Source organism: Oratosquilla oratoria, chromosome 12 (genome assembly GCF_046742065.1).
Source record: "Oratosquilla oratoria isolate Oo_2021 chromosome 12, ASM4674206v1, whole genome shotgun sequence".
Taxonomy (NCBI): Eukaryota; Metazoa; Arthropoda; class Malacostraca; order Stomatopoda; family Squillidae; genus Oratosquilla; species Oratosquilla oratoria.
The window spans coordinates 34,775,903-34,789,183 of NC_134788.1; the positions used below are offsets into that span (position 1 = coordinate 34,775,903).

Consider the following 13,281-nt stretch of genomic DNA (forward strand, 5'->3'; position numbering starts at 1 on the left):
AAACTACAACAATGATATGATTGACAATTATCATGCGAAAATTGAATATCTCACATCTTTACATAAATATGCAATAGTTAAATAAAAGAAAAAATAATAATAATTTCTGTTAGTATTATGCCTCCTAACAATATCTATAGACAATGAACTATTCTAATCGTAAAGTATTAGACAGCAATTAACACTAGGCTACGCGGCGCCATATTTCTGATCATCTTATAGCAAACAAGTTGTAAGCTATTCGTAATTCAAGACACAACAGATTTTTTATATGGAAACCTATTGAACCATCTAGAGGACTACTTTAAATATTTGTTTTGTGAGGTACATGAAGCAGAGCTTGCTTTACAGGAAGGAAGGAGACGGAGGCAATCGGCGTCCGTGAAGGAGACGCCATCATGGCTGACATTGATATTGATTTGTACGGCGACGTCGAACAGGACTTCACACAGGTTAGAAAGAGCCTGTGTTTTAGTATTCACTATAAATTATTGGCTGATATAAAGTGTTATAGATTTTATGTAAAGGAGATGGAGGTCGTAAGGAGACGTAGGGCCAAAGCAGAATGTAGTGGAGTGGGGTAGGGTACTGCAGACGTGGGAGTAGGGGTGGGGGTGTGGAATGGGCCGAGCCAGCCAGGATCAATTAATAATTTAGCACAGGGCATATTTCTTCGTTCCATTGGGATGGTAAGGGACTTGGTGTGTTATTGTGAATGCTGAGTAATATTCTTTGACTTCTTTAGGACCTTTTCTTGAGGCAGATAGGGGTAAATAGGGCCAGTCTTATGCCACTGTTTTCTATATAACATTTTATCTCATGTCAGTAGAATTGGAAAGCATTGCCTGTAATGACATCCCTATAAAATTCACTAATGTCTTCAGTGCTCTTGTTAGGAGGGTGGAAAGTTACCAATAGTTAAAGTAAAAGTATAAAATCATTGGTCCCAGAGAGATTTATTCATTTATGATTTCTATAAATCTTCCCTGAAACAAGGGATAGCCTTTACCTGACTGCAGTAGGCATGGTATTTAATTTGATTAGAATGTTCATAACCTTGTTTGATACTGAGCTGTTGCACTCTGAAATGACGATGGGTACTCGAAACGGGTATGGCCAAGTTGTCCCTCTGTTGTGGTTTTCTGGGGATTGTATTAATATTCCTATGGGGCACCCAGTGCCTGTGGAATATTTGTTCTTTCTTTATCCCTCTTTTTTCTGTAAGGCATGGTTTTCAATGGAGCAAACGGCATGATGGCATCTAAATTTGGAGCCTTTTGGAGGAAGCCCTGACTGGTAACCTGGGCAGAATTAAATATTGTGTCGGGTTGGCCTGGCCGTGAGAGAGGACTTGACATGAACTGTGTGGTTTTTGTCTGTCGTCAAGAGCCACAAATATGGGATGTCCTCAGTGTAGGAGAGATAACCAGGGTTGTTACTGGAATAAGTTGCGGTTGTGTAATAGTCGTCCTTAAATCTCGTCCAAATTACTTGGATTGCCAGTGTGAACCACACCTGCTCAAGTGCAGTTGTACTCGTAGTGACAGTTGGCATAGTGCCAAAGGCCTATTCACTAATTGTATTTGTTCGTGTTTGGCACTCATTGCCGTTGTTACATAGCAGGACGTGAACATTTATCTCCTCGCTCAGTTTTGATGTAACTATGCTGCAAATTTTGCTGGGATGGGGTTACTAGTTGACAGGTTGTCCAAAGATGAAGCATGGCAAATTGATAGTGGGTCTAAATGGCCAGTTGCATTATATTTTAAGTATTGGGTTCGACAAATTGTATCTTCATGCTTGGGTTCGGATTGGTAGTTCACATGTGGGCATTTCGGGAGAAAGACCATGTGGGTTCGGTTGATTCTGGATGAATTCATGCGCGGTTTGTTTGATCCCGCATTCTCCGATCTGTCGGGTCTTGACTGCTTAAAAAAAATGATTAATTGTAACCTCTTCTGTCTTGGCGTTTATAGGGCCGTCCAATATGCAGGCCAGTCCGATGGTTGGCAGGAACTGTAGGTCTCTTACAAGAGATCTGAGGCAGGACATTGAATGTTCGAAGTCTTAGGCCTCCCAGTTCTATATCCAAGTTCAAATAGTTCTTTATTCAGAATCTAGAAAATGTTCCCTTTCTGGATCGTTAGCACACCTGCCAACTGCCATGATTTAGTTGCTTCGTGGCGGACCTGAAGACGTGACAATGGTCACGAAACCATTTCTTTGGTAGATATGATGTGATATTAAAGTTTTCGTGCTGTCGAAAGTAGATCTCAGAACTTGGGATTTCTAAATGAAGGGAACATTGTGACGGAGATTTTTAGCACCAAAATGCAACGGCGATTTTGGATTGACGTGGTTCTGGAGACCAAATGCCGAGCCCGATGGCGTCAGTTGTGATCTACGTTGTTCTCGTTCTCTCTGCACTGCAGGTCCTTGTTTGAGAGCCGTTCCCTTCTACGTTTTCTTCAAGAGAGATTAAGGTATATTTACCTTGTATAGTACGGAAAGGGGAGGTACACTTATGGTGTCCTGTCTGTATCTCACAGTATCTAAATTGTGGATTGATTTGTTCCTGTTAGTTTGATTTGGTGACAATTGTGGCCTAGTTGCGGATAGTAGGGCAGGGGGTTGGTTACCTGTTGGAAGAAGTTTTTGTTGATCGTAACCCCCAACAGGTGCAAGTTGTTCCCTTAGATACCAAGAATTGCATGCACAGCTGGAGCGAGATATTGGCCGTATGGAACGGGTTCTTTGGGTACAGTTTAGAAAATTGGGGGGCATGTCTTATGTATCCTCAAGCAGAGCATATTTGTGAACCAGTCGTAGGTAAGGACTATTTCGTATTGTCAGCAACCCAACCACAGGCGGGCTTATGCAATGAAATAGACGGGTAGGTAGCAGGAAGAATGTAGAACTACATAGATAATCACAGTCCAGGGGTCAATACAGAAATAAGACATAACACTGCACAGGAGTTGCCAGGAAGAAATGGTGTACATGTGTGTAGTATGTGTGCATATGTGCGTATGTCAGATGTTGTTGACAGGGCTAGAGAAAGGGATAGCTACGCAACGTAGGAGAAATGGGGTCAGAGAACCTGTTGCAGAAGGTAGAGTTGGTGAACCTGCCATACGAGACTAGGAACCGAAGATTCTTCTGTCGAAGAGGGTTTGAAGAACTTTGTAGGAGAAGGGGACCGGAGGTCTTGGCAACAGATATATCTTAACGTCTTTGTCTTGCAGGTGCCGAGGTTGCAGTGATCTCAGGGCGGGGTAGGGAATCAAATTCTCTCACCCTTGAATGCATTCTTTATTGTGCTCGTGTACTTGTACCATTTTTAACGGAATGCCAAGGTTCTCTTAGACATTAGACATTTCCTAGGTTCTGGCTGGCTCAGTTTTCGTTGAAGTTTGATTTCTTTTGTTTATGCGTCTATTTACATGTTAATTTATGCATTTATTTATTTATTACGGGTGTGGATGGGTGGGAGATTAATACGTGTGGAGAACGCTGGGCTTCAGGCCCCTTTACTGATGGCACTTTGTGCCGTCGGCGCTGCTGCTGATATGACTACTATGACTACTGCTGCTGCAGCTAACAACCCTCTCCTGTGCTACCTTTCTCTCTGACACTTGTCTTTTAGCTGTGGAGACATAGGCGGGGGATGTTCCTCAGCAGACGAGAACTACCCTGTGGCGTCTACGAGTTCTTGAAAGATTTACATTAAAGGACCAAGACCTCTGTGCAGGTGCTGAAGAAGGATGCTTGCTGGCCAATCGGGTTAGGGCGTCGTTACTTGCGGCGAAGGTCGAGATGATGGCGATTCAAACCCTGCCACCAGCGAGTTGAACCAAGGTCACGGTTCATTAAAGACCACTACAAGGGGCATCGTCCTAGCCTCCTGATAAGGGGAGTTTGGGAAGTTAAACCAAATCGTCAGTGCTGAGGAACGTGAGTATGAAGAGGTTCCATTGAGAGAATGGCACTTGATCCTTGCCCATGTCATCTTCCAATTCTAACCTTCAGTTGGCATCCTTTGGCTGAATCAGAATGGCAGTGGCTGAGAAAAATAACTACTTGGTAAAAGTTCAGAGTTTGTGGGAGGTCACGGTCATCGGTGCGATTCTGAAGCCTGGGCATTACTTACGAGGTGGTGTGTAGGGTGGTTATCTTACCCTTTCACGGAGTGATTAATGCGATGAGGTTTCTCGTAACTGAACGTGAGTTTGATGGCCGAAAGTAGTCTCGTAAAGATGCCAAAACATTAAAGAGGCTAGTGGAACAGTATTGATTTCTCTTACCCAAGAACATGTGCCGACAGAAAAAAATTGTGGCGTGTCTTTCAAAGGGTTGGAGAAAATGTGGCCGAACGAAAGTGCAGAGGGAAGAACCCCAAGAACTTCCAGAAAATGGCCAAAGTTCTGTGCTTTGATCAGATCTGCTTGCCCAAGAAAATGACAAGAACTTCCAGAAAAGGGCCAAAGTTCTGTGCTTTGATCAGATCTGCTTGCCCAAGAAAATGACAAGAACTTGTTGAAGCATCTGGCTGTGGTGCCAAGTCATCTGTATGTTTTTCTCAACTTGTACGTTGATTGTTAGTTTGCAAGCTTGAATTCGACTGAAGATCACGTGCCATTGAGCTGCCATGAGGCATTGGTTATGTGTGAAGGATATGCCTCTACTACCAAGAGGGTTGCCGCAGGGCCGAGTGAAATGAATACATGGCCCCCAGAACGAAAGTGGTGGCGTACATATATATATATATATATATATATATTAATTTACATATATATGTATATGAATGTATGTATATGTACGTATACATATATATATATGTATGTAAATGTATGTATGTATATATATGTATATATATATATATATATATATATATATATATACGTATATATATACACACCAACGGCTCTCCTCCCATTTACAAGGGAGGTAGCTGAAAAAAAAAACATAAAATCCACTCACCCATTCCATCCCCCCCCTCATCTGGGGTTTGGCTGCATGTTATTGTGGAGTTAAAGCTGCTCAGTAGCAGGCTGCTGATACTGTAGGGTCTATATGGACCAGAGCCACACATAATTTTGTCCGTGGTAGAGGAAATATCTATACATAGAGAAATTGTGATACTTTATTATATTGCTATGCTGTCCCCCACTCTTGGCACTGTCCTGAATATTAATTTTCATTTTTGCTGAACCATGTGATGGAGGAAAAAAATACTGCCACCAAGTATTCCCATTTGAGTCGTAAAAGGTGACAAAAAATGGGACGTGTATAAAACTGGGCATCCTTCGCCCTGTAGCCCCAAAGGGGACATTCCCTAAAACAGGCCAAGAAATGGTGGCAGTGCAGATATTTATGAAAGATTGCCTGGTTGTAGCCTGAATGAAGAAAGAGGCACCGCCACGTACTGAAGGAGGTTAAGCTTGCCTTGTTGACTTTAGCTGCAGGAAAATTGCCCTTTGGGTACTCGAAATGGCAGCTGTTGGATGGATGAAAAGGATCTTTCTGGGACATTTTGTTCTACAGAATGTACAAGCATATGTCTGCACCTACACACACACACACATTTGCATGCTTATTACACATTTTCAATCTTCAAGTTTCCTTTACTGCTGTCCCCCCCCCCCCCCCCCACACACACACACACACCAACCACTATCAGTGACTGTTACCAGAGCTGGGTGTGTTACCACCAGACAGGTAGTATATTATTACCAAAAAATCTGGGGTGCATTTCCTTCAATGTGTGTATGTATATATATATATATATATATATATATATATATATATATATGTGTGTGTGTATATACAATGTGTATATGTATACATATAGATTTTTCAGTAATGCACTACCTGTCGGGTGGTATCATGCCAGCTCCAACCATCACCACCACTTTCGCTGCTGCTGCTGCTGTTGCCGTTGTTTATGGGAGGACTGCTATTATGTGGTACTTCAAATTTGTTTTTTGTGTAACCCCGCAACCCTAGTTGACTGAGTTCCGTATGGTGAAGAAAGCAGTCGTGATGGTACGGTGCCCTTGTGTCGCAGTACCGAGAGAGATTTCCGAGGGGAAGATAGATCCCACCTGCATTAGGCAGGTGCCGTCTCAATGCAAGTGTGTGTCCAAGCATGCAAGCGAGCTAGCAGGAAACATAATTACTGACCTATGCGGAGAATTACTTGTGTATGTATGTATACATATATATATATATATTCATATGTATACATACATGGTGTACATGAATGCACGTGTGAGTGTCTGTATATTATGTGTGTATATGTATTATTTGTACACTTTTGTACACGTGTTGATGTTGCATAGGTACATTGTTTGCAATGAATACATATATACAGTTTTGTGTGGACGTGTTGATGTGAGCGTGGGTGTGTGGGTATGCAAGCGTGTGTGACGAGAAGATTTTGAGAGGGGCAGTGCCCACGTCTTCTTCCGCCAAGACCCATTGACAGTGTGGATATTATTCATTGCAGGAACGGGATATGACCTGGTATGAACAGAGCAGCGTGAAGCAAGCATCCCTTCCTCCAATCAGCCATTATTTCATTATATACTGTGTTTTCTCTACCGATTGACATAACATTATATATATGTATATGTATGTGTTTGTGTACATGTGTATATATTTTATATAGTGGTTTAGAAATGATGTACTTTTGTGCGTGCGTGTGTGTGTGTGTGTGTCTGTGTGTGTGTATGCTTGTATGGGTATGCTTACATTTGCTTTTATATTTTTCTTATTTCCATTCTTCTACTACTATTACTACTTCCTCTTCCTCTTCACCATTTATGGTCTCCACTATAACGAGGATGGTAGTCACAGCTACAGGATAAGAAGGTTAAGATAAAATCTCTTGAATCGGTAGTCTCTGCTGCTGGAACACGTGCTACTTGCATGGCGAGTCTTCACGAGGGGAAAGTTTCTCGGCATACTTGAAGTGCTAAGTCTAGGGTTGTTTGTGCAACACCTACATCTATTGATGAACAGCCACCAGATTGGCTCGGAGGTCGCTCATGGAAGATATTGTGTTGTTTGGGTAAGACTTGAGTAGGTTAGCATGAGCTAAAGTGTTTGACGGCTTCTGTATGTCGATACATCCACGGGTTGGCCTTTGCAGTGTTAGTGCCGTTTTTTAACCACTTCGGTACAATGACGCCTGCGTAGGTGTCATGAGGCGCAATTGAGTACACGAGGATGCTGGCATCAGCATCTTGATTATATATTTTTTGTAGTTGTACATGAGTTAACCCTGGATTCTGTGGACTGGTTTGATCACATTTTCAGTGCTTATTGAATGGGTGGAAGTGGATCTTATGCCTTTGTTTTTAGGCTATCTCCCTTGTTAGGGGGGAAATAGCCATTGGTATATGTATGTATTGTTATTGTAATCATTATTATTATTTTATTTTTTTCTTTGTATCACTCGTATGTTTCTCACTCAGAGTAAATGAGAAGTAATACAGCAGCAGTGCCCTTACATTTTATAATGCGAGTAGTGTCATGCATTGAACATATGGCAGCTGATGCTGGATGCAAAAACTTGATTTGTACAGAAGTGGTTAAGGCGGGTAACAGAGTGTAGGAAAAGCTTAAAAGATTTCTTTTTTTGAGTGGCAGTTGCTTTCCTGTGACCAGCCGCAATCCATTTGGGATAGGGGGATAGATCACTCCGTAGGAGCTCCATGTATTATGCATAGTTGTTGGGGCATTAGTAGTGCAGACGACCCATGCGAGTAGCGAGTTACCTTCCGATCCTCCAGAAGCTGTGACCGACCACCCTCATGACTATGAGGTGCCGTTAAGGATGAAGAAAACGTGTTGATGGGAAAAAAATTGTGTGTACGTGCATGGGGTATATGTGTGTATATATATGGAAATGTGCATCAGGTACTCCATTGTGCTTAGTTTGAAAAACTCTTAAAACAAATGTCCCAAGTGAAAGCTTGCATGTGACTAGGATTATAGTGTGCAACCATCTCCAACTTTTTCTGAGTAATTGTTCTCAAAAATATGTGTGAGCCTTTGGGTTTGACTTTTCAAAGTATTGATATTCTTAACTATGCATTTATGAGGGCCATTCTTCACCTGTGTTCTGTGTCAGTGAATCCAGCTGTGTTATGATTTTGTTGCACAGAAACGAGCAAATTTTTGGGGGAAGATGTCAATGATAGATGTAATAATGATAGATGTAATATGAATTGTTCTGCCCTGTGAAAACAATAGCTACAAGTCTCCGTGTTTAGCAGTTCTAGGAATACTTTGAAACTTTGTCTTGCTCGAGAAGAACAAGTGTCGCAACTTTAAGGGAGATGAATTATTGGGTTGTGCTCCTCCTCTTCCTTTGTTGGGTTTTATGTTTGCTGTTTTAGCCGGGACCAAAAGTCTGAAAATGAGGAATTTTTATTGTAAAAATTGTAAGCTAAAATACATTTTGAAAATGGAGTACCTATCATGTGGTAGTTGTGTGCATGTGTGTGAAAGATAATGTATCCACACTTTAATTGTGCGTGTATACACAAACTGCGTGTGCACATGCGTACACATGATTGCATTATGTGGATGAACGTTTGAGTAAAAGTTCATATACATGTGTATATATAGTAAAACCTCTTTAAGTTGGACTGAAATACAAAAAGGGTGACACCATATCAAAGGCAGTAGCTTTTACTTGATACTGTAATACTAATGACTAGTACATAACACGTGGAGGGGGAGATGGGTGTTGATGGCTATCATGTAATTGTTATAATGTGCCTAAACCTGTGCATTTCTCAGCCTGCCATGGGTTCTTGCTGTATTAAAGAAGTATTGATAACATTTTCTCAGTGTAGTTACCCCTTAACTCTAGTGGTTTTGGTGATTTGCAAAGGTAGTGGTGTTGAAAAATCACAAGGTTATTTGCGGTGTTTAGTCAACATGTTTTCTGCTGGCCAAGGCACCTTGCTCTTTGTTCTCGAGTAATGCCACGTCTGCTTCCTGCTGTTATTGAAAGCGGTAGTGGCTATAGTTAACCCTCTGTCCATTGCCGGAGGGAGCAGAGTCTATGCACCAATAGAGTACTTGGTGGTTACGGGCAACCTGGTACACGCAAGGCTGGCGAGGTGGCTGGACCATGACCGTCCTTGCCCCTTCTGCTCCCAGGGCACTTGTGTCCCGGTCGCTCTTTTTCCTCTTTAGTCCGTGTGAAGATTGCACCTGTTGTTGGGTCGCGGGAGCTGGTTAAGAGATGAACCTCTGTTATGATATAGGCTCACCAGAGATTTCCTCTTCAACACAGGGAAAATCTCTCCAACCCGTCAGTTGTTGTGGACCGTCCAGGAATGAGCCAATTCTTGTGGTGGTGCCCACTCGTGATCGAAGAGGTCCTCCTTGCCACTTTTGGTATTCATGGAATTATGCCGATTATAACGTAACTCACCACAGGACCCACATTGGTCAAACCACCCACCAAGCTGCTCCGGCTTCCTCACAGCCTTGGTGCCTCCTCGTGTTCTCCCGCAACGTGCAGGCCTTGCTGGAAGTTCGACCACCCAATGTTTCTGGTCTTCAGTTCTCAGTTCAACCTGATAACGGTGCACTTGGGTTTTCTGGTTCCTCTCCTTCCAATGTGCGGTTTAAGAGGATGAGAAGTGTGTATTGTGTAAAAGTTTTTGTTGTGAAATGAACGAGTGCTGCATGGGAAAATATAAGAAAAAACAAATGAGAGTTAATTTTTAACCTTAGTCCAGCCGTGGTGTAGTAATGAAGTTGCGCATCTTGGCCCTCGCAGGCGGCAGGCGGCGAGCAGTGGTCGCGACGGAGGGACAGAGAGCAAGAGTTTGAACGAGTTGGAGGAGGCATTATAGCTGTGGAGGTGAGGAGGATCGCAGTAAACACAGTAACGAACCATCCACTTACCGTACCCTATTTTTACATAAAGTAATGAGGCGTTTTGGGACAGATGGGAGTCGTGTGTAGTGTGCCTGAATCGGGAAAGTTTTCCCGTCGTGTGATGTACGTTGCATGTATGTGCTCTTCATTGTGTGATGTATGTCGCAGTTGTAAGGTTAAGGATTCTTTCTGTTTCCCAGGGCTTGAGATATTGTGTTTGCCTCCTCACTGTTAAGGATGAGGTCTTGTTTGATTATATTACGATAGGGAAATGGGAAGGTCTGGAAGTATGAAAGGGAATAGGCTTTTTTTTATTATTATTATTATCTTTTTTTTTTTTTTTTTTTTTTTTTTTTCCATGCAAGTGTACCGTCATGAGGAGTAATTTTGACCATTGGTGTAAAGTTGACCCCATCAATAATTTTTTAACATGGATGCCTAAAAGTTTTGGTCAACTTTGTACTACCTGTCAAAAATACCCTGCGTGATGGTAGCTGTTACCTAACCACTAAAGTTAAGGGACTTAAGTATGTTGTTCTTGACACAGGCTAGTGTTAGGTAACAAACTATGTCAATTAAATGACTTTAAGGTAATATACATTCAATTAACATACTCTCCAGAAGTAGACATATTGAGTAATGGACTTGGTCTGTTAGTTCAAAACGTACCTGTCAGGTGGTTTGCTATTAGAGTGTAGCAAGCACTCCATCTTGTACAGAACACATGTAACAGTAGTTTATCAAATGTGCATCCTAAATCTGAAAAGGCATTTCAGAGAAACCAGTGCAGTGATAACGTGGACTGTATACACACAAATGATGTTAACTTTTGTGGGCCCAGCAGGGTGTGCATATGCCTCGCGCCCATTCGGAGGCGTAGGTAGCCTGATGGTGTTGACATGGGAGTGTGACCTAAATAGCTCTCCGTTAACTTTGACTATGCCTCCCGCCTTTTCTCCCACAAACACAACACAGGCCATAGTCCAAAGTGTCTTTGTTGGGTCCCAGGTCTACGGAAGGACCCGTGGGCAGTTGCCGACCATTGTTGGCAACATTTTTACATTTAAAGTTGCACTAAGATGACACTGTTGATTGAATTGTGTTGTTCCCACATCTCTGGTCGGGTCATACCCCACTTTCCAATGGTTATCCATCTACCATCAGTAATTCAGTTTATCTAGTGTAAATGTAAAAGGTACTGCCTATGATATAATGCAATAAATAGAAGTAGTTTTCAGAGAAAAATGCGTTGAAGTTGCACAGTACAAATTCAACAGTCCATATGATACATTATTGTGAATGGTGTAAAAGATGTACATTTTAAAGAAGAATTTTTATTAGTCATTGTTGAGGGGTTTTACATCAGATTGTATTTGGTCACTGATGGAATAAATCGCAATTGCTTTACTCCTGAGGGTCTAGATCGTGGCTGAACGTTTCGAGCTTTTTCTTGTTGAGAATAAGTTCAGATTTATTTTAGAGTATATGGAGTAATTGAAATATTTACATAACTCGTTATTCCATAGATTTAATTAGGTTTAACTGTAATGGAGATATACAATTTGATCATGTATATGTAATGTTGATGAGAAATCTTGATGCAGTATGTACTTGGAACCAAAAATAATTTGGTCTTGTAATTTGGTCTGGACTACTACTACCGTTGCAACTAATCCTACTACTACTACTACCTCATTTTTCATGTCTGAAGTAGAACTTATCTATAATGTAGACCATTAGTAATGAAACGAGGTTTTACCGTATGTGATGTATATGTAATTTGTATGCGTGTGTACAGATGTGATACATATATGTGTATAGTATATGTATAATGAATTATATGTATATATACATGTATATTTGATTTATATGTAATATATATACACATGCACTTGCACATGCATATATCTATTGCTATTCTGCCCATCCTTGCTGGCCAGTTTTGTAGACTTACTTTTTTTTTATTTTTTTTTTATACTTTTTTCATTTAAGCTAAACAGATAAATCAGGTTTCTTTACATTAATAATGAAAATCAGGTTTATTAGGACACTATGCTTTTCTAGGCGTTTTTAGGCTTTTGGCCAAAAGTGCTGCTGTGTTTTATAATAACATTAAATTGTTCTGGATGTATTAAACATGTAAATCCTTGCCAACATGTTATGTGCACTTTTGTATACAAGTTAGTAGGCTCTCCATTATATATTTTTGTATAAGGAGGACATGTGTTTGGCTTGAATTGGGCACAAATCCAGTTGACATTCATGTTTTACATACAAACGTATATATATAGTCAAGCAAGTTCGTGTGTGTACGCATGGGGTGGTGGTTGTGTGTACTTTTCAGGGAGGAGGTTTTTCTGAGGGAAATGGCGGAGGCTGGGTTACTTCCTCACCGTGGACGGGATCATCTAGGTCCTGGGCGGGTGGCCGGCGTGGAGAACGTCCTAGATTTTTATCAAGAACCACATTTGTAATTTAACAGTATTTGTACCTTTTTAAACTTGTTGGAAGAAATATGATACGGGGATGGAGTGTTTGTTAGTACGTCATTTCACAGGTTACAGCTTGATCAACTACGTGTACTTTATCAAGTATCTTGTGCTCGATAAAGCTGCAACAAATGACATGTCATACCAATAAAGATTACGTCCTCAGGTGGTGTTCCTTTTGATAGACTTATCGGGAACGGCCAATTACGTACGACCTTGTGGAGTGCTTGAATTAATTATTCTTGCAATTATGTAGAAGTCAAGGTTCCCTAGAGTGTGACCCGTACGTACGGCGACTCTCAAATATGCAAGGGATTTGTTGCATGGAGTGAGCAGTGCAAGTTAAATGGGGTGAAAATACTATTCGGGAATGTCTGAAAAGGATGCATTCGTATATTCTTGTACAATAATATCAGGCATCACAATTCGTGGTAGTATATGAAGTACCACACACAACTTGTGTAACTGAAATTGTTGTGGTAGGGGGCCAAAGAATCGAGACTTGTTATATGGGACTGATTTCTGTGCTTCTGTATACAAACATAATTTATTCCGATTTTTAAATACATCAATTATACAAAGTAACCTGAAGATGGAAGGACAATGTGTGGACCAGGTGCTCTGAATGAAATATGCACAAGTTACTAGGAGGAGGTTGAAGTTACGAGAATCTAAGGAGATGGTTGTATAGGGGTGAGATGCGTCCATTTTAAGTTTGGACGGACCAGAATGACATGTCACCTTGGTCACGGGAATTGATTACGTTAGAAAAAGAATCGTATTTGTTGCCGGTAGAAGAATAGAACGAGGAACAGAATGGCAAAGGTGATTGAAGATGGAAGTGGGGGGGGAGGATGGGCATGGGGGATGCAAAATCCGTGTTAGG

At 41.3% G+C, this 13,281-nt stretch overlaps 1 protein-coding gene across 4 annotated transcripts in view; it reads left to right on the forward strand.

Annotated features, from left to right (window-relative positions):
* Positions 1-132: 132 nt before the first annotated feature.
* Cpsf6 (cleavage and polyadenylation specificity factor subunit 6) overlaps positions 133-13,281 on the forward strand; it is a 43,326-nt gene continuing 30,177 nt past the window's right edge. For 2 of the 4 annotated variants that reach the window (XM_076195088.1, XM_076195091.1), the window contains exons 1-3: positions 133-232; positions 352-452; positions 9,806-9,889. In XM_076195088.1, coding sequence (XP_076051203.1) covers positions 399-452; positions 9,806-9,889 — 138 coding nt within the window. In that variant the 5' untranslated portion in view covers positions 133-232; positions 352-398. The remainder of the gene's footprint in view (positions 233-351; positions 453-9,805; positions 9,890-13,281) is intronic. The other 2 variants (XM_076195089.1, XM_076195092.1) reach the window with 1 other exon arrangement.